Below are 27,616 nucleotides of genomic sequence, written 5' to 3' on the forward strand. Positions count from 1 at the left end.
CGTTGGACTGTTTTAAGTAAAACCTCAGTCATAACTGAGCTCACAGTAATAGGTTGTCTGAGGGAGACATGGTAGAAATCAGACTTATCTCTATCTCTCTCTCTCTCTCTCCCTCTCTCTCTCTCTCTCTCTCTCTCTCTCTCTCTCTCTCTCTCTCTCTCTCCCTCTCCCTCTCCCTCTCTCTCTCTCTCTCTCTCTCTCTGTTTGTCCCTCTCTGTCCCTTGTCATTTGTCTCACTGCAGTTCCTGCACACACTCTTACAGTATTTCCCATCACCCCAGCACAGTGTGTGTGTGTGTGTGTGTGTGTGTGTGTGTGTGTGTGTGTGTGTGTGTGTGTGTGTGTGTGTGTGTGTGTGTGTGTGTGTGTGTGTGTGTGTGCGTGTGTGTGTTTTATCTCATCCCCTTGCCTAGAATAAGTGGCACCAGACAGGCCTTATAAGGACTGGTTAGATCATTGGCCACACCGTTAGTAAAACAGAACCATATGTGTACTGTGTGTGTGTGTGTGTGTGTGTGTGTGTGTGTGTGTGTGTGTGTGTGTGTGTGTGTGTGTGTGTGTGTGTGTGTGTGTGTGTGTGTGTGTGTGTGTGTGTGTGTGTGTACGCGCGCACTCGCGCGCGTGCAGTTGTATATACATGTGTGTAGGTGCCTCTACCTCTACTTTGTGTGCGTGTGTGTGTGTGTGTGTGTGTGTGTGTGTGTGTGTGTGTGTGTGTGTGTGTGTGTGTGTGTGTGTGTGTGTGTGTGTGTGTGTGTTTATATGTTTGTGTACTGTATGAGTGTAAAGCAGAACCATATGTGTCCAGAGGTAGCTGAGAGAACAGAAGCCCATTGCTAATAGACATGGTGAAGGTCACATTATAGTCATGTTACGCATGTGCATGCACACGCACACACACATGCACGCGCGCGCGCACACACACACACACACACACACACACACACACACACACACACACACACACACACACACACACACACACACACACACACACACACACACACACACCTGTGTTACATAAGTAGGGTGAGGCGTCTGTGATGAACCTATGGGAGGAAGAGCTGATTGCATCCTGCCTTAATGATGACTTTACCAGAGCAGCCTGAACTGTCTGTACTCCCCCCCCCCCCCCTCTCTCTCTCTCTCTCTCTCTCTCTCTCTCTCTCTCTCTCTCTCTCTCTCTCTCTCTCTCTCTCTCTCTCTCTCTCTCTTTCTTACACAGTGCGTCTGGAATGTACAGATGTTTCCTTTTGGGAATGGGCGTCACACACACACACACACACACACACACACACACACACACACACACACACACACACACACACACACACACACACACACACACACACACACACACACACACACACACACACACATATGCAGGCAAAGCACATGAACACACATATACAGAGCGGGAGAGGGAGAGAGAGAGAGAGAGAGAGAGAGAGAGAGAGAGAGAGAGAGAGGGGGAGAGGAACAGGAGAGAGAGGGGAAGGATTACATTCCCATATATACCCAAACAGACATTCCCCCTGTCTGGGTTCTGCTGCTATAGAGAACATTACATACCGAACTGATCAGTGGTTGCCAAACTTTTTAGCTCGAGATGTGCTATTTTCACTACTTCTTCAATTGTTTTATTTATGGAATTTTCTAGATGTTTTTGAAAATGTCTGAAATTCTTTTGAATAAATGATTGACATTTATTTTACATTACTGAAAAATGTAGTAAAGAAATATATATATTTAGACGTGACTCATAAAAATGAGTCTACTGTAATGCAATTTGTTATTTGTCACTATATATTTGCACATACATGAAATTTGTTCTCTGCATTTTACCCGTCCTACAATCACTAGGAGCAGTGAGCAGCCACTGTGCGGCGCTTGGGGAGCAATTACAGGTTAAAGGGATAGTTCACCCAAAAACAAATTTCTATCAATTACACACCCCATGGAGGCTTGAATTCATGGAGATTGTTTTGTTTTTGTCGCATTCCTAAGCCAATAATTTGATGACCAGTGGAAAGATGCTAATGTCTCTGGTACCAGAGACATTAGCACCTACCGGTGCCGCCGCCGGTCATCAAATTATTGGTTTAGGAATGCGACAAAAACAAAAAGATATCCATGAATTCAAGCCTCCATGGGGTGTGTAATCGATAGAAAAAAAGTCATTTTGGGGGTGAGCAATCACTTTGCTCAGGGACACACATCGACACTTTGCTGGCCTGGTCTGGAAACGTATCTGGTACACTAACCACTCAGCTATGGCTGCCTCTAATTCTGCGACCCACAATAGGTCCAGAACCAGTGTTTGGGAAACAGTGCCACACAGCACAGCCATAGTGTAAACAGTACACAAAAGATCATGGTGCCTCACATACTGTGTCATACACTCCATGCATTTCCTTTGACTGTCATGTCTTCAACGCTCTGTATCTCTCTCTCTGTCTCTCTCCCTCTCATTGTCTGTCTGTCTGTCTGTCTGTCTGTCTGTCTGTCTGTCTGTCTGTCTGTCTGTCTCTCTCTCTCATTGTCTCCGCCAGGCCGAAGGCATGGCGAGAGAGTATGTTTTACCCTCCGTCCGTCCGTCCGTCCGTCTGTCCGTCTGTCTGTCTGTCCGTCCGTCTGTGGACAGCTAATCTCTGCCACCGTTGGCTTGATCGCAGCCAAACTGTGCACACACACTCCCTGGATGCCAATTCAGACCCTCTGCCCCAATTTTCACATACATGGGCTTGTTATAGCGCCACCAGGAGGCCGCTTTTGCTAAAACACATTTTATGACAGTACTCCTACAAAATGTGTCCAAACGTCACACAAATCGGTACACAGTATCTCTATAGTCATTAAACCAAACAACTTTTTTCAGATTTCTCATATTCCATCTGGATTGGCTAAAAATGGCTTCCAAAGTTTGCAGGACTGCTCCGTTTTGAACAAAATGCCTCAAATCATGAACACAGCATGCAATTTCCGTGAAATTTTGCACGCACATTCTCACTAGGCCGAGGAAGAACTGCCACTTGAGAATTTTGAAATCAGCCTCATGGTGGCGCTACAACAGGCTGCTTTGTGTTTTCACCTATAACTGCACCGATCTGTGTAAAACTTTGTATGTGCACTCCCTAGAGGTCAAGGAAAAACCTTTGACCTGCATTTTTCACATCTGCCTTTTATAGCGCCACCAGGAGGCAGACTTATGTAAAACATATTTCTTTACATTACTTCTTCCGATTTTATCCAAATTTCACGCAAATCAGTACACATGATCTCTATAGTCATGTGATCAAGGCGGATCTGTTTAATTTTTCATATTCCATCCCGATTGGCTAAAATTCACATCTTAAGTTTGCAGGTGTGGCCCGTTTTCAACAAAATGCCGCAAATTATGAACGCAGCGTCCGATTGTGGTCAGACTTTGCACGCACATTCACACTATGTTGAGGAACAAATGCTACCCTTTTAATATTTGCCTGTTATAGCGCCACCAGCAGGTCTAATTTAGCAAAACAAATTTTTTGAACAAAATGCCTCAAATCATGAATGCAGTGTCCGATTGCCGTGCAAGGCCTAAGAAGAAATGGCACCCTTTTCACAGTGGCATATTATAGCGCCACCAGGAGGCCACAATAACCTACCTGACCTGGCGGAGACCTGTGCTCCGAGGAGCACTTTTTCTAGTTTCATTTGTATTCTGTTCAGTTCAATTCAAGAAGCTAGACATACATTTCTTACATTTGCCAAAGCATCAGGATCAAATGGGAACCTATGAACACAAACTGTAAGCTAACTGTAATATAGCAATCATGCATGTCCCTGTCTCTCTCCCTTTCCCCCTCTCTCTCTCTCGCTTTCAGTCGCTCTCTCTCTTTCCCTCCTCTCTCTCTCTCTCCTTCTAATTTTCTCTGATCTTTGGCTTCTTCCCAGGATCCACTCACGTCCTCTCTGCTCTCAGTTTAATACTTATGACGTGTATTGGTGATGAGTTGGTATGTTTATGTGTGTACAGTATATTTGTGTGTGTGTGCGTGTGTCTGTGTGCGTGTGTGTGTGTGTGTGTGTGTGTGTGTGTGTGTGTGTGTGTGTGTGGCGTGCGTGCGTGCGTGCGTGCGTGCGTGCGTGCGTGCGTGCGTGCGTGCGTGCGTGCGTGTCTCTTTGAAAACATCATCTTTCGCATTCCATTAGAGCCATCCTCTCTGCTGTTACGCTCTTCTGCTCTGTGTGGTGTGTCCTCCTAATTGTGCCAAATTAGCAGGTACAACACAGTCCCATCCCTTGTAGATAATAAGTGTTTGCATGCGTGTGCATGTGCATGTGCACCCGTATGTTTGTGGGTTAATATTCCTGCAACATGTTAGATGGCATCTGATACGCAGCGGGAGCTAGTATAAACCAAATCTTTCAAACGTGCATTTGCATGTTTAGGCGCATGTGTGGGTGAGTGAATGTACAGCAGGGGCGCAGATAGCAGGGGTGTGGTGGGGGGGGGGGGGGGGGGGGGGGTTTAGGGTGGTGGAACATCCCATGCAGTTCCATAGGGACTCATTTAGCTTACTGTGTGCATATTATCCCTCCTGTTAGTTGCGTGGCGTTGTTGCGCAACTAAAATAGTCGATTTATAAGCTCACATTGTGTCCCACTGCGAGATGCGTTGTGAGCTTGTAGATCTGCTACTTTTGTTGGCGCACTACACCACGGGGTCCTAAGACAGTTAGGAAGGAACTAGGCTGCCTCAGTTCTGCCTGTCTCAAATGTAGTAATAATAACAAATTACATTATTAAAAACATACCACATGCATTGTGCGTGCATGTTCTATATTAGTACTAAAATTGTGATTAAGAGATAATTCTATGAGATCACTGGGTTTCTTGGTACGATTTACTAGCCTTTTGCGTCTGAAGCTACAGTACCATCCATGAATGATTATGTATTTATCATTCGTAAAAACGATCATTCCACATTCAAGTCATTTGAGATGCCAGCCTTGCCACATGTGTCAGGCGGATGGCAAAACACAGACTGTATGTGCACAGACTGCAGGGAACCATTTCCTCAGTAACACTGCGTTAAATTACTATTGAAAATATATTCCAAATAACCCCACCGGAAAACCCTGCAATGCATATGCACAGGTTCAACTCAACATGCCCAAATACCCATACAGGTGCCATGCTGCGTTCAGCTGCTCATGATTGCTACTCATTTGTACGAATGGGAGTTTAAGTAGGTGGGTTAGTTGGATGTAGTTTTTGCTTATACTGGATCAAAGCTATTTTCCAGAAATGATGAAGGCAGTATTCTTCCTGAATGAAGTCACAATGTCCTGACATTCATTCATGCATTTTTTTGGTTGAAAATCATTTTTGTTTGGTGAGTGGTATGGTTATATGGAAAAGTTTAAAGTAGGCTTTACCAATCTGCCACAAAGGGGATTTATTTCACATGAGAAATCCACTGTAATAATTCATACAATTCTATGGTTCATTGCTGGGCTGCCATTTGGTATTTTACATGATAACAGCAGGTACAGTAGCTACAGTATGCTTACTTCATATTATTATATTAATTGCCAGCCAAAACAAAGCACTACATTGTACATTGTATTGAAATAATGTATTGAAATGAAGGTTCTCATATTTTCCATGTGTGCAGTTGTGCAGTCTTTATTTGATTTCTACTGTATGTTAAAGACTACAAAATATATTTAAGTGTGATCTGTGAGTGTTTAGTATGTTGAATTATGCTTCTAACCATCTGTGTGTGTGTGTGTGTGTGTGTGTGTGTGTGTGTGTGTGTGTGTGTGTGTGTGTGTGTGTGTGTGTGTGTGTGTGTGTGTGTGTGTGTGTGTGGTGTTGGTTTCCTCTGCAGAGATCTCTCCAAAAACCACATCTCTTCCCTGGATACCAGCCTGCTTGACCGCCTCACTGGCCTGCGAGAGCTGTGAGTATACACAGTGTCGCGTATGTGTGTGTGTTTGTGTTTTGGAATTAGTGTGTGTCCTATGAATGTGGGTGTGGGGGGGTGGATAGCTGGCAGGTGTGCTGTTTTGATAGATGTTGATAGATACCATATTTTCACTGAGGTGCTACCTTGTCTGTCTGTCTGTCTGTCTGTCTGTCTGTCTGTCTGTCTGTCTGTCTGTCTGTCTGTCTGTCTGTCTGTCTGTCTGTCTGTCTGTCTGTCTGTTCCATTAATCTAATAATCTAACCCATCTATTAATCTAATGTAATTGATTTCAGATATCTGCAGGGGAACAGGATCAATGTTCTTCCTAGAGGGGTGTTCTGTTGTGGACCACTATCCATCCTGTAAGTACATCAGAACCAGCACATGGAGCAGAGGAGAGGAGAGGAGAACAGGAAAGATGGGAGAGGAGAGGAGAGGAGAGGAGAGGAGGTGCAGGCAGTGAAGGGAAAACAGACGTTTCATTTCGTTTAGTCTAGATTAAAGTGAGCAGAAATCCCAGGAGTACACTGGTTATACTGCAGAACACACATGTATACACACACACATGCACACACACAAGCGTGCCGTGCCGTGCACGCATGCATATACAGAAACACACAGCGAGACAGACAGATACGCAGATGCGGACACACACAGAGGGACATACTTATTCACATACTTATTCACAGACACACACACACACACACACACACACACACACACACACACACACACACACACACACACACACACACACACACACACACACACACACACACACACACACACACACACACACACACACACACACACACACACACACACCAATCACAGGGCTATTAAGTTCAATTACAGCTTACTGCTCCAGGCTCCCACTGTTCCGCTGCTGTTGACCCCCCCCCATACCTTCCTCCATCTATCCCTCCATCTCCTCCCCCCATCCCTTCCTCCATCTCTCTCTAGTCTCTCCCTCTGTTACTCCATCCAATACCTTCTCCCTCTCCCCCTCTGTGTGGGTGTTTTGCACGTGTACTGTGTGTGTGTGTGTGAGAGAGAGAGAGAGAGAGAGAGAGAGAGAGAGAGAGAGAGAGAGAGAGAGAGAGAGAGAGAGTGTGTGTGATGAGAGAGAGTGTGTGTGTGTGTGTGTGTGTGTGTGTGTGTGTGTGTGTGTGTGTGTGTGTGTGTGTGTGTGTGTGTGTGTGTGTGTGTGTGTGTGTGTGTGTGTGTGTGTGTGTGTGTGTGTGTGATGAGAGAGGACTCTGGAGTAGTGGTTTCCATCAGCTCTTTCCAAACCCACCACACAACGGCCCCATTATGTAGCCTACTGGATAGACCAGAGAGAGAGAATTAAACTGTAGGAGTTGGGGGAGGGGGGGAGGGGGGGAGTGGAAACAAAGCACAAGGAAGGAAAGAGAGGGGAGGAACAGAAGGGTTTGAGGTGGAAATGTCTGATCGTTGCTGTCGGGCAGAAACCTTGTATCTCATTATTTCAATTAGGTTTTCTCCTAATTTAATGCCCTTGCTACACAAAAAGTACACAAAAGTAGCAAAAATAGCCAATCTACAACAACACGTTTTGCTAATTTTTGTTAAGTGAAAGTGATTAACAAGAGCTTGTGACTAAGTATTAACTATGAATCCATTGGAACACACTCAACACATGTCATTTATTTATTTTCAGAAAAAATAACAGTTTTGGACGTACAAGTTTTCCACACGACAGCGACGTGATGCTTTTGGCTGCGTGGTGGGGTTCCCATCAGCCTCTGCTCACTCAGCCAGTCAGCTATTTATTTTGTGATGTCCTTTCCTTCAACTTTTTAATTGTAAAGTTTGTTCTTTTTCTTTTCTTTTTTTTGATAGTGTCAATTGGTTCTGGAAAATTATGAGTGCATCCCTTGAATCAAAATGAAACCAGACAATGTTTTATGTTTGCATTAGTAATGAAAAACATTTTATCCTCATACTAAATGTTAATGTTTAATGGTCTCGCAAACAGAAGGCATCTTCCAGATGACCAAAATGTTGCTTCGATATTAAAACTTTTCTCTTGTACCGTGCAAGTTGGAAGTGTGCGGGTTCCTTCTTTTATTGTTGATGTTGCCCGCTGCTCTTTGCCTACACACATGCTTTTATACTTTTAATCTAGGTGTGCGGAAGCTTTTTTACATTACATAATTTTTGGGGGTTAAAACCTATTTAATGTCACACCTGCAGATCTCCTTTTTTATCTTTGAATAGGGCTTAAGTAGTAAAATAAAAATCAGGATCGGCATCAAACCCAAAAATCTGGCATTGGTTGGGCTCTATTGTGAAGCCCCTTTCTTTCAGTACGTTCAGCATTTCACGATTCAGTCTGGAGCGTGCCACCACCCTTTGACTTTCTACTTCTGATCAACATTCTGATGGACAATTTAATCTAGTGATGACGACTACGGTCCAGGAGACACACACCAAAATCAAATAGACAGCTGCCTGAAATTTGATTGTAAAATCTTTGTTATTATTACATTTTGTTCAGCCAAGCAAAAAAAACAATATCAGGTACAAAGAAACTGGAGGAAAGAATATTCAGTGAAATGATTGTTGACAATTTGTTTTGTATTCTAACAGAGATCTGAGCAACAATCAAATCACCACCATAGAAGAGAGAATATGCGACAACCTGTGCAACTTAACCCAAATGTAAGTGAATGCAGGCTATCACCCCCCCCCCCCTCTCTCTCTGTTTGTTTCCCACATCTCTTTCCCCCACACACTGTATGAGATCATTGTTAGTCTTGATAATTCAGCCCTTTTTTCTTTTAATTACCAGGCCCTCCTTTTGCGCGTACACGTCCATGTACTGTACAGTACACACAAGTACACACACACACACACACACACACACACACACAAACACACACACACACACACACACACACACACACACACACACACACACACACACACACACACACACACACACACAAAACAATCAAGCATGCAAAGTAAGCACATTTCCACATCGTTCGTTCGCCTCCACACAAGCAGCATTAAGCTCTATTTCTGCATGGTGTGGGTTTCAGCGAGTAGTAATTACTCCTTTCATGTGAACGGAGTGTATTCTCTGTGCACTCTGTAATTGAGTGGAGTGAAGTAGAGTCATGCAGAAATAGACCTGGAGATGAACGGTGTGCAATCACAGCCAAACTTCTATCTCCTTCCACCTTTTTCCTCCCCTCTCATGTAACTCTCTCTCTCTCTCTCTTCTCTCACTCAACCCTGCCCGTTCTTGGTCCTACCTCCTTCCCCTCTGCACCCTCCTGACCTCCCGTCTTCAGTCCTCTCCCATACCTCCCACGTTTCTATTCTCCCACCTTCTCTCCCAGCCCCCCTCATATTTATCACACCTTTTGTTATTTTCCCCATACGTACATGACAGGTGAAAAAATGACAACATTTTAAAAATAGTTATCATAATGAAACTTCCCCAGTTGATTACTTACATGAAGACAATGATTTATCGTATTACAAGTTTTCTGAAATTGTATATCTAAATATGCAAATTAGGCATTTAGTCCATGAGCCAGAGCCCGAAAATGGAGCCAGATATTGAATATTCCCTCTTTAAAAACCTTTGACTCCAACATCTTAACAAAATGAAATATGAATGTTGACTCTGGAAAGTTATGCAAATTCGGGCATATTTTCCAGATGCCTAATTTGCATATTTAAATATACAATTTCAGAAAACTTGTAATACGATAAATCATTGTCTTCATGTAAGTAATCAACTGGGGAAGTTTCATTATGATAACTATTTTTGGGGAAAATAACAAAATGTGTGATAAATATGAAAAAGCTGCTCCTGTGGAAAGGTTATCATATATTTATTTACTTATATTGACCCTATAAACAATTTAATATAGGTATGGTTTTGCCCACTCTTTCGATAATTAAATGTTGTCTGGCTCATGGACTAACACCATCAAAGTATTTTCCCCTCATCCCCTGTCTCCTCTCTCATACCTCTCTCTCTCTCTGCTATCCTACAGTGATCTGAGCAGTAACCCCTATGAGTGTGACTGTAAGTTGTTCCGGCTGGTCAGCTGGCTGCAGGAGAAAGGGGTGCGGGTTCGACGCCCGGAGGTCATGCTTTGCCACCACCCACCAGACCTCCGCCACCAGCCGCTGCTCAATGTCAGCCTGCTCACCTGTGGTATGATGAGCACATACACACACACACGTGTGCAGACACAGAGTCACACGCATACATATTTGGGAAAATGTCAAAGCTCCTGGTTAGTTATATAATGTTACTATTGTATCCTATATTAAAATTGACTAATGGGAGGACTGGCCGGCGGGCGGGCGGGCGGTCCACATCATCACGCTCATGTCACTATGACTCAGCCATAACCATATAAGGAGTATCCCAATGCAGCTACGCCCAAATATGGAATGTGTTGTCTAACCTCAATGTGTTGCCTGGCATCAGGTGCATATATGGGCACAAAAGGGGGCATGCCCATATATGGGCATATACTGATGACATCAGGGATCTCCATATATGGGCATAAAAGGGTCAAGGACTGACAGATGCAGAGGTCTCCATATATTAAGGGAATATCGTTTGGATCTGCGGTGCGATGTAAGTGTGCTACGAACCTCTGGTCTCTCAAAAGTACCTGCATTCTATGCTTAGCTATTTAAATTAGAAATCTTTACTTGCATAATGGGGATTCTTTAGTGTTGTCAAATGCATTTATCTTGCAGACGTCCTCTCTGTAATTTAGTTCATGAAAGCTGGATAAAACTCACCAAATGGCGATGGAAATTATTTTGAAAATGGAGCTTCTCCTGGTGTAGTGGTGTGGAGAGGACTTTGCTGTTCAATCTAGTGCAGGGTTGTCAAACTGGCGGGCCGCGGGCGTTTTGCGGCCCGCGGAAAGGTCCATGGCGGCCCGCAAAATACTTTTAAAAATAGTAAATTGATACTACATGTAACAGACATAGAGTCGCACTTTAAATTGCGTCCAAGCAGCTCCTCCACCACTTGCTGCAGCGAGTACCTCTGATGGCCCGCTATTGTCTCTTCACAGCTGTGGAATGTTCTGGCTGATTGGCTCGTTAACATTCTATTCAACTGCTAGTCGAGTAGTAATGGCTATACTCTTTGATCCTCACGCAGAAGTCAGCCTAGCACGGACATGTTCTCTGTCTGTCTGTCTGTCTGTGTCTGTGTGTGTGTGTGTGTATGTGTGTGTGTGTGTGTGTGTGTGTGTGTGTCTCATCTCTCTCTCTTGAGCTCAGAGCTATTTAACATTCAATCTGGGAAAGCATCTGTCATTTTAAGATTCATTTAGCTATTAAAAAATAGCAGATATACAAGCTCATAGTGCAGCACTGAGTGCCACACTATGAGCTTGTAGATCTGCTATTTTTGAAAAATCATGGAAATTTGTGCAAGTCTCACAAATGTCTTCTAAATCCTGCTATAATATGTGGTTCTCTAAATGTTTTATGTCTATATATATATATGTATATATATATATATATATATATATATATATATATATTTTTTTTTTTTTTAAAGACACATGCGTTTCTGGATTAAATGCTCCTTACAAATTGCATTTTGTTTTTAATGTCAATAATTAAAGTAGCTATTCTTCTTCATAATAACATGTTTTTAAAGGTGATATACTGTAGTTAGTAGCAGTGACTGAGACAACAGACTGAAAAACAATGCTGTATAACTGAATGCGTGTGAGCGCACATGCGCGTCCGCAACTGGTTTCTGCCCACATCAAGTCACCATTTGACCAATGTGGCCCGGACCCCAAAATGAGTTCGACACCCCTGATCTAGTGGTTCTCAACCTATTTAGAGCTCTGGCTGGATCATTTCATACAATCCTCAAGGACCACCCCACCTCCTCACAACAATATATAGATGTATACTGTTTAAGAAGGCATTATGAAGTCATTCCTATTTAATGAATATTTAACATAATGATCTTAATTTATACTAATTTGCTCGCCGGTGTTGATCACTGAAAAATAGCAGTTCTACAAGCTCACAATGCGTCATGCTGCGATACCTTGTGAACTTGTGAAACTGTGCGCAATGACAGACTGTGCTTAACAGTCAATATTTCATTTCAAGCTTTTTTCCACACTATGCCTATTAGGTTTTTTATATTTTTTTTCTTAAATGTGATGGACTTATAAACTGATTTTGATTTGAATTTAACAAAGGTACAATATACGTCTTTAATATGTAGTAGGCCTATGTATTAAGCAAGGGTTAATTGACTGCGAGCCGGTCAAATTGAGTTTTTGTTTGATTGAATAGCGTATTAGAAGTTTACAGAAAAAAGCACATGAACGTACAGTTCAATACAAGGTCAACTAATAGGAATTTAAAAACCCAAGAAAGCTTGTTTCCATTGGGGTCCTTTGTACTCAATTCATAGTGACATTAAATGATAGAAAAACAAAACATATGTACAGTAAACAGTTCGAGGGGGGGGGGGCTAGGTTTTGACTTTTACAGGGGCCAGTTCCGAATTGCAGCCACATGTAGGTTGTTGAGAAATAAACCCTGAAGGAGTTTATTTCTCAACAATGACCGGCTCGCCGTCGATTATCCCGCCGATTACACGGCTACTAATAAATAAATGAATAAATTGACTCAAAAGTAACAACAAAACAAAGTATTTCATTGCTTACGGTAACGAAAGTACTCCATTAATTTATGCCATGTGCTGCCGTCCGTCTAATGCAACGCGTCGCCTCGGAAAACAACAGGAAATGTTGATCAAATAGAATACTTTTTCGGTTACTGCATTGTCTTTTTCTTGCTTCAAATGTTTTCAAAAACATTCTTGAGAGCAATGTTTAGCTGTAAATGACATTGTGCGTTTGTTTACATGGCTGTCCTGTTGGATACGGAACAAAATCAAACAGCACAGCAGGTGCTCTGAGCCTTTGATTATTTAGACGGAGGTCTGTTATTGAGCTCAGCGGTCTATATCCAGAAATAACACACTGCTGAATTCAGTGATTGACCAATCAGAATCAATCATTCAACCAAGCCGTGTAATAACCCCCAATATATATCGAATTTTATTCTATTTACTTTCATAATGGGGATACTTTAGTGTTGTCATATGCATTTACCTTGCAGACGTCCGCTCTGTAATTGAGTTCATGAATCCATCAGCCACTGTTATCCAAACGTTCTCTTTGGACTGCTTCAGAACATCTGAGTTGGCTATGCCTACACCTACAGTACTGGTAGCAGGTCACACAACGGACCATTGATATTCATCCAGCCAGGGTCATTCCTATGTTAATTAACGCTGTTGACACTCGGCAGCTTTTGTAAGCTTTGGTAAGAGGTGTGAATGGTTGTTTTTGATCGATACGAGAGGTAGACGCACTCTGGGTATGCACGTGCACACTCCGTGGTACTGCGTTCAAAGAGCACTGCACCACTGCAAATGGACCCCTACGGGTTTGGTTCGTACACTCTCAGAGTTATGGGGGTCTCTGAATTACCACTGATCTAGACTCATCTGTGCAACTTCTCCTATTCTTTTTCCCCATCTCTCCCTCCCTTCCTTCAGGTCTGAACTACGCAGCCTGCCTGGAGGACAGCAGCAGTGGGGGAAGTGGACGTAGTGAACTGGTCATCTTCTCCTCCTCCACTCAAGGGAACTTCTCACGGGAGCAGTGCAACAGCGTGTGCTTCGCTGCCTCGCATCGTTACGGGGGCCTGGGGGAGTCGCGCGAGTGCCTCTGCAGCACCAACTCCGAACCCAACTTCATCAGCGAATCGCAGTGCTCGGCCGCCTGCACCGAACCCCACGTCATGAAGGTAGGATGAATCGCCTGTTTGCAATTATTTGAGGTGATCGCAATTATCCTTGTCATAATCATCATAATCGTTTCCATGTTGATAAATATTAATATATTTTTTATATTTTAAATAAAACAACATTTTCGCCGTAAATCGTCTATTTCCACTTAAAGAGGTGGTGCCATGGTTTTGCACGTTTTCTGTTTTTCATGTGTCTATGAGGTTGATAGAACTTCATTAAGCCCCCTGGTGGTGTTTTTATGGTGTTTTATGTCTTCTCTGACTATTTTGAGTTTCTTCCTGGAGGCTGAAACCTTGACGGTCAAACGTGCCAATAGAAAAACAGCGCTTTAGTGACATAGTAAAAACATACCCTCCCCCTCATTATCATAACACAACAGGTGTGGGCAGAGGAGGAGGGACTAGGACAGGTGGGTGGTGCGAAGGTGGTGGAGGAGGTGCTAAGGTGAGAACCAGGTATACTTAATGAACTGGAGGCGTGTCCACATAAAAACATAATTTTAAACTTTCTGTACACTTTTTTGAAAAAAATCTTCCTCCTAGTATAACCATAATACCTGATGATTATGTTTTAGGGGGGGAAAAAACACTGAAAATCACGGCACCCCGTCTTTAAATATTAAATATGGCCTATTTGGCCATAGCACATTTTCAATATTTTGATTATTGGTACCGGTCATCTTTGTATACCCTGTGCAATTTTTGAATATACAGAAAACTATCTATTTTATTTTCCTGGTCTTACCTTTTCTGTCATTCTAAATGAGAACTACTGTTACGCCTAACCCACTTGCTGAAGTGGGTTGAACGTCTTCCTCCTACCCCTACTGCTGAATGAACTGTTCTTTCAATAAGAACTGTGCATCAGCAGTCTGCACTGAATGAAATAAAAAAGAAGGAAAAAAGACATCAAATGGGTACAGCTTGATTTGTTAGTTTTTGGTCAATTGAAAATAAAATGAAAGTTACAAAATAGATTGAAAGAAAGTGGTTTAACCAATTGGGTCAAACAATTTGACCCAACCGAAGTGCTGTCAGGCTGTTTGTAAGATTTCTTCCTCATTGCTTTGATCAATTTTGCATTAGACCAGATCAGAATGTTTGTAAACAAACGTTTAGAGCGGTATTTCCTGGTAGAATGTCTATGGATTTCTAGTCTGTATAAAATTAAGTGTCCAGAACATTTCCTATGTGTAGTTTGTCAACCTGTGGATATTTTGAACAAAATTATATTTTTAATACCCAATAACAAAACCGTAAGTGTGCCTGTTCTTCCAGGTATAAGGTCAATGAATAATACTGCTTCAATGCGACGCTGCCGGCGTTATCTACCCGGAAATACATTTTTGGTTGTGGTGATGTCATGATGATTTGGTCTATATATAATCCCACTTTCTTATTATAATATTTCCTCATCCCTCTGATTGGCGGAAACAGGAATGTGGGTGGACTGTGGCCCCTGATGTGTTTGCAGTGGACTTCTCTGTGTCGCTGAAACGCCTCCCACTTTTAAGCGTCCACGACCCTGCCCGCCTCGCTGCCTCTTCCAATGTCACACCGGTAACGCTGTCCTGGGACTTTGGTGACCTTTCGTCGCGGGTCAACACCACAGAGACAGAAGACACCACCGCAACACACAAGTATGGCCTCCCTGGGCAGTATACCGTCAGCGTTACAGCCTGGGCTGGGAACAAGGAGGTGAGAGAGACGTGATGTTTACTACTAATACAGTGGTTCACAAAGTGGGGCCTGGGGACCCCCAGGGGTCCTTGAGGGTGTTCCAGGGGTTCCTCAGCAAAATGAGATAATATATACCTTTTCCGTATATACATTTTCTATTTGAAAATAGCCACACTCAATCCGTTGCATCGAGACACTTTGCGAGCTTGTACTGTAGATATACTATTTTCAAGAAATCTTGAAAAAACGTGAAAAAGAATAATTGTAAAAAATGTTAACACAAATGTTTACTTATGGTAGTCCCTGGCACAACATATTTTCAGATGGCGGTCCGTGGCCAAATACATCATTACTTGACATGAAAATGTTTGAGAAGCACTATACTAATACACAGGATAGGATGTTCAATTAACACAATGAAAACAACACAGCTTTGTTGTTCATAGCTATGTGTTTCTCTGTGTGTGTGTGTGTGTGTGTGTGTGTGTGTGTGTGTGTGTGTGTGTGTGTGCGTGTGCGTGTGCGTGTGCGTGCGTGCATGCAGGTGTCTGTGCGAGGGGAGGTGACAGTTGCCATGCCGCCCAAGCTGGAGCTGTTCTGTCCTCTTCTGGCAGTAGCCAATCAGAGCCTAAAATTGAATCTGTCCAGTTGGGGATCCCTAGGCGTGGCTGTAGACTGGACCATTACCAAGGATGGAGTCCAGACCGCTAAAGGTATACCTGGCATATCAACATCAATACATGTCAGTGTCTTTCTATACACTAGGGCTGGGCAATATGACTTCAAATCAACTTTTTCACCGATTACGATTAATGAACATTTCCTCTTTTTTTGTGTGTGTGAAAATAGTAGATCTGCAAGCTCAAAACCTGCTTCTCGGTTATTTGATTAACCCACATGAGCAAGATTAAGTCAGTTACTGTCTGGTTCTAAATATTGGTTTCGATATATTTTCGGTTAATTGCCCAGTCTTACTGTACACGGCTTACGTTAAAACGTTACTGAACTTACATCAATTATTGAGTTAATCTTGGCTATATGTCATTGTACCCTAAAATACAACAATGATGTGACTTTCACAACAATAAAAAAGGAAATACAAATAATAAAAAGAGTGTGTTGGATCTCATGCAAGTTTCTAGTCTCACACAAAAGTAGCTGATGGAAATCCATTGATTAGCATTGACTTTTGTCGACATTTCGCAAATTCACTTAAAATTTGCTCAACATTTGGATGGAAACTTGAATAGCAACACTCTCTCACTCCCGCAGGCAAAAAGAGCTCTTTTCACTCTGAAATGTAAAAATGTGTCCTTCTAGTCTCTCTCAGACTCTCAGACAAGAACCAGTAAAGCTGTTTTTTCTCTCTGCTGATTTTTCTTTGTTGTTCAGCCTTTGTCTTTCTGTCATCTGTCCATCATGCGGTTTTTCTTCTTGTCCTTGTGGTTCTGTAAATACAAGAGGAAGGAAAGAACATGGAGGGCAGGTGTGTGCGTGTGTGCTAGGCCATTCACGACTACTGATTTTTACTAGTTGCCAAATTCGACCTACTAGTAGTCGACTAGTCAATGTTTATCTATTATGTAATAATAAAGACGCAGAGAGAGGAGTTCTAGCATATTATTACATTTTATTTATGGCTTATTTATAATTTTGGCCAGTAAAAGATATATCTGGATGGTAGTTTTTAAAATCTACCAGCCACTTTGGGTAGTAAGCCAAAAAACGTTATCACCTTTCCGCACTAGGCAAGGGAGCAAAACTAACTCCACATTAAGGATACATTTGGAACATGGAAGACAAGAAATGTCTCATTGCATGCGTGGGTGGCCGTATGTGTGTGTGTGTGTGTGTGTGTGTGTGTGTGTGTGTGTGTGTGTGTGTGTGTGCGTGTGTGCGTGTGTGCGTGTGCGCGTGTGCGCGTGTGCGCGTGTGCGTGTGCGTGTGTGTGTGTTGCACCCAGAGCCCGATGGGATTTTCTTATTGGCCAATCAGTTTTTCACACATTTGAAAAAAATGCAGGAATGGAACTGGGTTTCATGGCTAAAGGTCAAAGCCCGTCATACCTCACTGCTTGAGAACTTTAATCACCTTGTTCTCTGCTCTTCCCCTTTTCTTCATGTTTCATCATCTGTACTTGTCTGACACCCAGGGAACACAATGAACACCAGCCAACCGCGGTGTGTAGATTTCCTCTTTGACTGTCTGGTGAATAGGCTCTATGCACAGCAGCCATATTGGAAAGAAATTGGGCCTCTGCCTTACTTCCTTCACAGGTGTTACCAATGATACTAATGAAGGCTCTGTTCCATTCTGGTCAAACAGAGTCAGGGTGCTGCTATTGTGCATGTTGGCTCACTCTGCTACACCAGTGGGTGTCAAAGTGTGGTCTTGGTACCCCCATGGTTCCCTGAGGTTCCCTTACATGCGTGTAACTCTGAGAGTGTACAAATGCCAAGGACCCTTATATCTCTGAGAGTGTACAAACCAAATGGAACCAAATGGACCCTTACGGGTCCATTCATGACTACTGATTTTTACTAGTTGACAAATTTGACCTACTAGTAGACGACTAGTCAATGTTTACCTATTATGTAATAATAAAGACGCAGAGAGAGGAGTTCTAGAATGACAATGACAATTTTATTTATGGCTTATTCATATTTTGTCCGGTAAAAGATATATCTGGTTGGTAGTTTTTAAAATCTACCAGCAGCTTTGGGTAGTAAGCCAAAAAACGTTATCCCTTACGGGTCCATATGGTTCCATTTGTACACTCTCTGAGATATGAGGGTCCTTGAAATTAAAAGGTTTGAGAACCACTTTGCTACACTAAATGAAACAGAGCCTTAATTTGTGTAATTGGCAAGAAGGAAGTAAGGAAGCGGCCCAATTTCTTTCCAACTAACTGAAATTGTTATGGATTGGCTTCTGTTGTCTGTTAGTGTTTCTAACTAAAGTTCAAAGTGGTGTGGCCACTTAAGCTAATTTATCATTTTTGGCCGGTAAAAGATATGTCTGGCTGTTAGTTTTTAAAATCTACCAGCCGCTTTGGGTAATAAGCCAAAAAAACTTTACCACCTTTCCCCTTCTTCATTTATCTTCTCCCAATCTCCCTTGTTCTCTTTTTTTCCAGCCTGAGTTTATCAACTTCTCCTCCGTTCCACCTAATATTATCTCTAAGTTCAGCTGCTCTGTCTGCCCTCTCCACCTGTTTTTTATGTTTCTGTTTTTCTCTCTTTTAAATTTCCGAAACTGGTTTGTTGTGTAGAGCCAATTGTACAGACATCTTTCTGTTGTCATGACTACTGTACATTATGTTGCCAGCTGGAGAGCAACATTCAGGGAGAAGTCGTGTTTACAGTATTTATATTTCGCACACATTGGTAAATAGGTGCATATAAACATAAACCCCAAATAATACCATCGGGCCACGAGACAGTATTCAGAACACTGGATATAAACATAGCATCTTGTCATCCCACTATTGGCTTTGTTGATAGAGTTTAATGGGTTGCAGATGGCAGATTGCAATGTTTGTCCTAGCTTTTTGTACACTGACAGTATGTACGAGACAGATACATTAGCAATAAATTCAGTCAATAATTGCAATTTTAACGGCCTTATAATTCTGCAATGCACCTTCAATGTTTTAAATGTGAAATAATCGGAGTGTGTCTGTCCCCTGCCAGCGTCTCCTTACTGTCCCAGTGAGGGTGTCCCTCACCCAGAGTCTTCCCGCTGCTTCCAAATCGTTCCGGGGGAGTTTGGCTGGAGAGAGGCTCGGCGCCAGTGTTCCGACCGTGGTGGGGACCTGGCAACAGTCAGAACAGACACGCTTCGGAACCTGCTGGCAAGCAAAGTCACACAGTGAGTGTGTTTATATGTTTCAGAGGGGGGGGGGCATGTGCGTGTGTGTATGTGCATGTGTGTGTATGTCCATGGGGCGGCAGTGGCTCAGGGGTAGAGTGGCCGGGTAGTGTGAGCTGGAAAACCGCAAGGTTCCCAGTTCGATCCCGGGCTGGGGCGCTCCCCTAGAGTTAGTGTCGAAGTGTCCTTGAGCAAGATGCTGAACCCCTAATTGCTCCCGATGAGCAGGTTGGTGCCTTGCATGGTTTCCTCCGCCATCGGTGTATGAATGTGTGTGTGAATGGGTTAATGGCACTATCAATGTAAAGCGCTTCGGATAGAAGCGCTATATAAATGCACCATTTACCATTTTTGTGCTGATCAGGCCGTGTGTGTGTGTGTGTGTGTGTGTGTGTGTGTGTTTTTTGTCTTGTGAGTAAGGTGCTGCACTTCTTTAACATCCCATCCCACAGCAAAATCCTGTTAATTTGACTCTGTGAGTGGGTCCATCGTTGCTCAATAGACACTAATAGCTGAGGAACAGCTAACTCACTATAGCCTATGCTACCAGTTTCTGTCTAATGGCTGCTACATTACAAACATATTATTTTCGCACCATTTTACAATCTGTTTACTGCAGAGGCAGCCAAATATGTAAATTCGGCATGGCCGACATCGTGACAGGCAGAAATGCAAAACAGATGTGTAGATTTGATTCGCCCTGCGATCTAAAAATATGTACTCTGGATGGGAATTGGCAATCTACTAGTAGAGTGTGTACCCTACTAGAATGGTTCTTCCTGTAACCCCCCCTCTCTCCCCTTGTGTATCTAAAGGCCTGTTCGATAACCTTTTTTGTACCGTGTCTGTTCAAGGTTTTTAACCCATTAAAACCGGGGAAATCTGTGTCATTTACATTTTTTGTGTTGGCTATTAAATAATAGCAGATATACAAGCTCACAGCGCATCACTTCGTGCTGCGCTGTGAGCTTATACATCTGCTATTTTTGATTTTTTTTTTTAAATCTTGAAAGTGTGAGAACTACTGATTTAGAATGCATTTGTAGAATCGGCATCAGGTCTTAATGGGTTAACTTATGAATAAACATAAAAATATGGACATGTGGAGATAACACGGTTGCTGCCCAACAGCGATGATACACAGCAGGGAGTAAGAAAGATGGAGTGAATAGAGAGAGCAGGAGGTGGAGGGATAGAGAGAACAGGGATGGATGCGGGGACATATGGAGGGATAGAGAGAAGAGGGATGGATGCGGGGACATATGGAGGGATAGAGAGAAGAGGGATGGATGGGGGACATATGGAGGGATCTCGCAGCATCTCTGATCGATGAGGCTCAGCTCAGGTGTGTCAACAAATCACCCCCTCTCTTGTTGTGTATCCATCTAGAAGGATGGTAATGATTTTTTGTGTACAGTTTCTGCCGTTCAGATTCAAGGCTGAATGCATTTGAAAGCAGTAAGCAAAGAAATATTCACTACATAAAGAACATAAAGCAATTTGTCATCATACACAAAGCTTTTGTCCCTTTGTCACTGGTGGTTTGACTCCCCCCTCTCTCTCTCTCTCTGGATGTGTTTTATTTTGTTCTTAATCTTGTCCTCTAGTTACCTTGCCCTTTTTTTCATATTTTCTTTTCCTGCTGGGCTCCTGTCGCTGCAAGCCAAAGAGCGACCACAGCCTTGCTCTTTAGCGGAATGTCACAGTGTGGTGTGTGCTTTAGATGTTACAAGGCAAAACCAAGACCCAACCCCACATCCCTCCCTGGTATCTTCCTCTTTCTCTCTCCCTCATTTCATATGTCGCTGTATCTTGTCCACGTGGTGTGCACGGTGATTAGCTGTGGTATAAGGCATGTTGTCTGTGCTGTGGGGTCTCTCCAGGCCTGACAGGGTCACAGAACACACATCTGTAAAAGCACAGCTGTACTGCAACCTCAACACCCTGGAAGGAGGATTCCATAGTTCATGGTGTTTGTCTGTGTTTGTGTGCATGAGAATCTGTATGTGTGTGTATGTATATATAAGTGTGCATGTATATATAAGTGTGTGTGTGTGTGTGTGTGTGTGTGTGTGTGTGTGTCTGTGTGTGTGTGTGTGTGTGTGTGTGTGTGTGTGTGTGTGTGTGTGTGTGTGTGTGTGTGTGTGTGTGTGTGTGTGTGCGTGCGTGCGTGCGTGCGTGCACGCGAGTGCATGTGTGTGTTTCCTGTCTTCCTGCCCCACACCCATCATTAAATTGAGGGCAGAGGCCCTGATCTTGGAGACCAAAGTTAGTGAGTGAAGTAAAAAAAATGGGAGAAACAGCCAGCGCTCCCCTTTTCTCCCCCTTAACCTGCTACAGATGAGGCATAGTCACCTCCTCCCTCTCTCCTCACCTCTACCTCCACCCCCGCAGTCTTACATAAGGACCTTCCTTTTTATTGCTTTTTGGGGTTTATTGTGCACAGTTACCCTTTTCTCTGTGTCTTTCTCTCTCCCTCTCCCTCCCTCGACTCTCATACTTTTTTGGGACCCTTTTACAGATTTTTTTCACAGATGTGGAGATTTCTCTGTGCCGCATGAAAATAACGAGACAGAGACGGAAACATTTTGCACACGGGTAAATAATGAATATCCTCCCCATCTGGGAACTAAGCAAAGCCGAGCCCCGCCAAACGTTCCCCCTAGAATGACTGAGGGTTGTCAGTTATGCTCGCACTCACAACAAAAGACAAACCATATCTTTAGGTTATTGTAGTTAATGAACCGTGCAGCATTATGCCTCGGGCTAGAAATCCCAAGGGTTAATCATCTATTAGTGGCATGTGAAAGAGTAAAAGGGAGATTATGCAGAGAGAAGAATGCAGTCCATTAGACTAGCATTCAGGGAGTGAAAACTAATTTATGTCATCCTCGAAGGGCAGGCACGTGCATAATAGGAGCCAACCAGTGCCCAAGCACCTGCCCAATTGCATAATTTCACTGACAGTATATCAATCTTGTTGAACCACAGTTGCTCTCTGCCTTGCTCCGATTAAATACAAAGGCTAAACTAGGTCTTTTGCTTTCCCCTCCTGATAAGTCTGGTTTTAACAAGAAACAGGGGAACTGACTAGTATGAAGAGAAACTATTATTAAGAGAAATTACAGAACGTTGTCAGCACTTGCAAATATGTATGTGACACTTCTACTAAAGCATAGTAGCAGAAGGACCTTCCTGAGCATTGTTGAGACATATGTCTCACCCATCCTTTTACACATGTGAACATTATGTGACAGTAAACTTGAAGTTGATATGTGGGTGTGACGTGTGGCTTTTAGAACATGGCTAGGACATCTTTGTCATGCAATTAACGCTCAAAAGTGTGACCTTACTGGGTTTCGTTGATAGGCTTTTCCTTCAGGCTTATATTTAACTCCACGTTTGCTCTGCTCAGTCATTGGAGGTTCTTAAATCCTTACTAAAGTCTAATTTCTTGCTAGCCTTTAATGCTGTTTGACTGTGTAATACCCTGGCCCTCACTGTATACCTTTGATATGCTGTATGGTTTTATATGCCGTTTTATTTTCTAGTCGTGTCATGTTTCATTTATTTGCTTCTTTCTTTTTCTCTGTTTTAATTATTTTTCTCTTTTCTTGTTTGTTTGTATTTTAATTTGCTCTGTGCATCACTTTGGTTCGACCTTGGTCGCTGGAAATGTGTTATATAAAGAAGGTTTGAGTTAATCACTATCATCCATATTTTAATCCATCCATTTTTGTACACTTTTGCTTGACTGGGTTTCTAAATTCCTGTGTCCTCCTTCTAAAATCTGTTTTCATTTAATTGTAAGTAAATGTTTAACATTTTAATTGTGGAGGTGTGTGGGGGAGGGGGAGGGGGGGGGTAGGACATTGCCTGTCTGTGCAAAATCTTTATGGCCCTGTTAACCACTTAAACCCTATGTGGTTGACCGCAGTCCCTCAGGGCTCTATACTAGTGTCTTCTCTGTTTTCTGTTATTGTGGGGAAAGCTTTTCTTCACGTTGCGACACGTTGTGAGCTTGTCAATCAGCTATTTTCAGCTAAAGCTTTCCCCACAATATGGATGCTAGGGTGCAAGGGGTTAAAGGGACATTTTCAACACCTGCCATCTGGTCCATTTGGGTTGGAGTGGCCCTGCTTGGGGTACAGTGTAGTAGTGGTGAGTGGCTGTGTGTGTGTGTGAGTGAGAATATACTTAAAGTACTCAAAGAAAAACTTAAAACAAACATTTTTGAAAATAGCCATTTTCAAATAGATGAAGCATAAAATAGGGGTTGTTAGTTTTTTGTGGTTTGTAATGATGAACTACATCTACAAAATTACTTGTAACTAAAGTTTTTGATTAATTGTAGTAAAAATGACAATATTTATGATTGAAAATGTTAAATATTCAAGTAAAGTAAAAGTATCTCGGAATTCTACTTAGGTACAGCACTTGAGTAAAAGTCCTTAGTAACTTTCCACCACTGATCTCCAGTATGTCTACGTTCATGCTCATTGCTGGGTTGTCATGTCTGCTTATTATAATCGACTTTGGGCTTCTTTTTCTGTTAAGTTTCTTGTATATATTGCTAGTTGCGGGTTTCAGTTTTTTGGGCTTGTTTTTTTGTATTATTTAAAATAGTGGTTCTCCCCCAAATTAATATGTATTCGACCCTTACGGGATGTTTGTTGTTAAAATGTTTCCAAAATCTTACAAATATTCCACATTTTCACATTGTGATCTTTGTGAGTGTTGTGAGCAAAAAAAGAAAAAAGGGAGCTATTTTCAAATAGCCGATGTATACAGCATAGGTTTAAAGTGCTCATGACATGGCCTAAAGTCGCTTCTTTTGGGCTTGTTTTCCTAGACCTGGTTTCTTATTTCTCTCACAAAATCTGACAACACTCTGACCTGTGTGTCTCCTCCTGCTATAGGGAGCGGGGTGTCTGGCTGGGTCTGAGTGATGTGGACTCGCCAGGCATTCTGCGCTGGTTAAATGGCTCGGAGGCGCGCGAGGGCGAGGGCGGCCGGGGCACCCGATCGCAGGTGGTCCGTGGAAATACGTGCGTGTCCCTGGACCACGGCGCCCAGCCCAGTTCGCACCTGTGCAGCGCCAAGCGAGCCTACGTCTGCGAGTACAGCCCCTATGGTAAGCTTTGCACAAAACCACACACACATAATACTTACGTAGACACACACACACACACACACATTGAGACGCATGTATACATATGCACACAGAAACACTGTCAGGCAGAATCCTTGAATCTCCATATTTCGTCCTTATTTACATATATACTGTAATTTTCATAAATTAATGCTATTGGTCATCCTTTAACAACTTAAGCCCTATTTTATACGTTGTTGTACGACAGTGTTGTGTGATGTTACGATTGTGAACTTGTAGATCTGTAGAACTACTTTTGAACGTTTTAATCTATAACGACATGCCCATTGCCCAAAATAGGGGCTCCAGGTTGAAACTGGTCAAGTCTCTGGTTAAGTCTCTTTATGCGTTAAAATATTTAACCAATGAAAAGTATTAACAAGAGCTTGTGACTGAGTAGTAACTACATTGGATCTATTGGAACACAAGTACTTATAAGTAACAGTTTTTTAAAGGGATCTTTGATATACATCGTTTTGGTTGTAGACCTTCATAAGGACAAAAACAAAACGTCAACTGGATAAAAGCGGGATCTACTGTACCATTGATAAAGATCCCTTTGTGAACATTTGGATCTTCCTTTTTGACCTACGCACCTGTCACTAACCGTTGAGGTGTGCATCAGCCTTCTTTTCAAGTAACAGTTTTTGACATAGAAGGTTTCCACACGACAGTGACAATTATGCAATACACATTTCTCCATGTCTCCATTTGTAGTACTGTATGTACTGAGCGTTATAGAAAGGTGCAGGTTTCATTCATTTCATTCCAAGGACTATGGGGATGTACCGCACATATATACTGTCATTTGGAGTCTTATACAATCTAAATCAGGTATTGTGTTGGATTCAAGGTTACATCTTGAATACTCCTTCAATGCACTTTCAACAATAGACCTTTCGCTAAGCAAGTAATCGACTACGTTGACAACGTTAGTGTGTTGTTGTACTGCAGGGTGAGTAAGACTACAAATAATAGATACGTAGAATCAAGGTTGCAGGCCCCTCAGCAGCACTGTTTCACCATAGTGTTATTAGTATAGATTGTATTGTTATGCTAATTATCTTCTGTTTAAAGGCTAGTTTACCTTGAATCCATTGATTTTAAGTTGTTTTCTTCAAAACACCTTTTTGCGTTTTGAAGCTCTGAGGAGGTTGGAAGAGACAAACACAGTGCTTGACAGGAAGGAAATCTGCAATGAAATAAAGCTGGATAGCTGTGCACAGTCAGGGTACTGTCAAATGTTCTACCTTTTTATTGATTTTTCAAAGTTTCACAAACAGCACTGAACACAGACAAACAAGGGAGGGGGAGGGAGAAAGAAAAAATCCACGGTCTATCATCACCATTGTCAAGCTATTGTCTGCAATAGACCTTGATGTTTCATATTTGGTGGAGCTTGGCTACATTTGATAAGCTTAATGTTCATTACTTTACTTGGACAAGGCACACACAGGGTCACACGCCTTTGCAATGCATTTACAATGCTTAGCCATTATATACCTCATTGCTTTTATTGTATATGATTAGTGGACAGCCATTACTTTTTATATGGCTGTAGAGGTGTTTTACAGATGGGTCTTTTTCTGTTAGGGTGATAAGGAATTCAGTCAAAGTATAATATTTATTACACAAACATGACTTATGAAGGCTAACATAAGACATACAGAAATGTGACATACTAATTAATGAGGCACTTGTGACACAATCACTATATATTTGAGATAGTGTCTGTTCATCATTATAGTCATACTGTGTAACATTCATGTTAAGAAGTCTTTTTGGCAAGGCCTCTAGCGACGTCACGGACACGGTGACAGTGTTTGTCTAAAGGGAACCAACCGCTCAAAAAGGAATTCTGAGTATATTTTGGAATGCAACAAGTCATCAGAAACAGTATTTATTAACGTTAAAATAAGGAAATAAATACATTTCTGGTGCCTACACTGTACGTCATTTTGGCGCGAGTGTTATTTGATGTTAGTATGAGCAATCTCTGCACCTCGTTAAGACTTTGATGCGACGGGGGTTATTACATGGTTCTATCTAGAATTGCTGGTCTACCTTTTTTTTCTCCCCAATTTAGTCGTTATGCCATTTAATTCCTCCCCACACATTTTCTGGCTGTCGTCACTATCCTACTGACTCACCTGCCAGTGAGTAGCCCCCACCAGGAAGACACAGAGCCTCTGTCCTACTCCTCCCACCCAACACTCCCTGCTGACAGGTGCCCACCGCTCAAAAAGGAATTTGGAGTACGTGCAGTGACAAATATCCCCTCCCCGCCCGGCTTACCTCCCCCGAACACGGGCCAATCGCTTGATATTGCCGCTTGATATTGCCGGATGCACCGCAGTGGATTTGGTGGCCACCCAATCGCCCGCTGGAAGCTTGGAGACGTAGGCTACTGGTGAAGGAGTACGTAGGTGTAGTCACTGAAAAACAAAACAGTACAAGCTGTCCGAGCAGACCTAAGCAGACCTCCAATTATTGTTTAAATGCCAGTAGTCCATGAGCAAGAGCGCCAGAGTGAGTGAGCAGTCACTAAGCATTAATCCAATGACGGGGAAGACACGTGGTGGGCCTTTTTATAAAGCCATATGGGGCTACTGGCAGGAAGAACAGCTCCAGACGGTCCCTCGTGTACGGTGAGTCTGTCACTCACGGTGCTCCAAATGATAGATAGTAGTAGGCTGAATCTCAGCTTTATATCACTGATTTGATGTGTTGATTTGTGCGTGCGTGCGTGCGTGCGTGCGTGCGTGCGTGCGTGTGCGTTCATGCGAGCAAGCAATGCAGTCAGTTGGGAAATGTTGCAGTGCACAGCTCTTTAGTAGTCTTTTGTTAGAGTGCTTCTGTCTTCGGGGTATTGTTCTCTCTGCCTCTTAGTGTAGCATTAAACAGAGTTGTGTGTGAGTTAGTAGTCTCCCCTCCCTGTTCTTCACTTCCTCCCTTTTCCTCACTTTGACTTCCTTATGATTGGAGTGCTGAAGCTGGAATTAATTTGTATTGATGATATTTGTGCAGAATGTATCAATTTTCCACTTAGTGAACAGAAACACACCTCACATTTAGTGCAATATAGTATA

The 27,616-nt window shown here is 42.6% G+C and overlaps 1 protein-coding gene across 1 annotated transcript in view; it reads left to right on the top strand.

Moving 5' to 3' along the window:
- Positions 1-27,616, top strand: part of pkd1a (polycystic kidney disease 1a) — a 136,910-nt gene that overhangs the window by 19,703 nt on the left and 89,591 nt on the right. Inside the window, exons 2-10 of the mRNA XM_084084611.1 lie at positions 5,879-5,950; positions 6,250-6,318; positions 8,570-8,641; positions 9,994-10,157; positions 13,572-13,822; positions 15,263-15,523; positions 16,050-16,218; positions 19,198-19,375; positions 24,295-24,509. Coding sequence (XP_083940737.1) covers positions 5,879-5,950; positions 6,250-6,318; positions 8,570-8,641; positions 9,994-10,157; positions 13,572-13,822; positions 15,263-15,523; positions 16,050-16,218; positions 19,198-19,375; positions 24,295-24,509 — 1,451 coding nt within the window. The remainder of the gene's footprint in view (positions 1-5,878; positions 5,951-6,249; positions 6,319-8,569; positions 8,642-9,993; positions 10,158-13,571; positions 13,823-15,262; positions 15,524-16,049; positions 16,219-19,197; positions 19,376-24,294; positions 24,510-27,616) is intronic.

The sequence above is a fragment of the Gymnoscopelus microlampas genome (genome assembly GCF_963454915.1).
Source record: "Gymnoscopelus microlampas genome assembly, chromosome: 2".
In the NCBI taxonomy this organism is placed as follows: domain Eukaryota; kingdom Metazoa; phylum Chordata; class Actinopteri; order Myctophiformes; family Myctophidae; genus Gymnoscopelus; species Gymnoscopelus microlampas.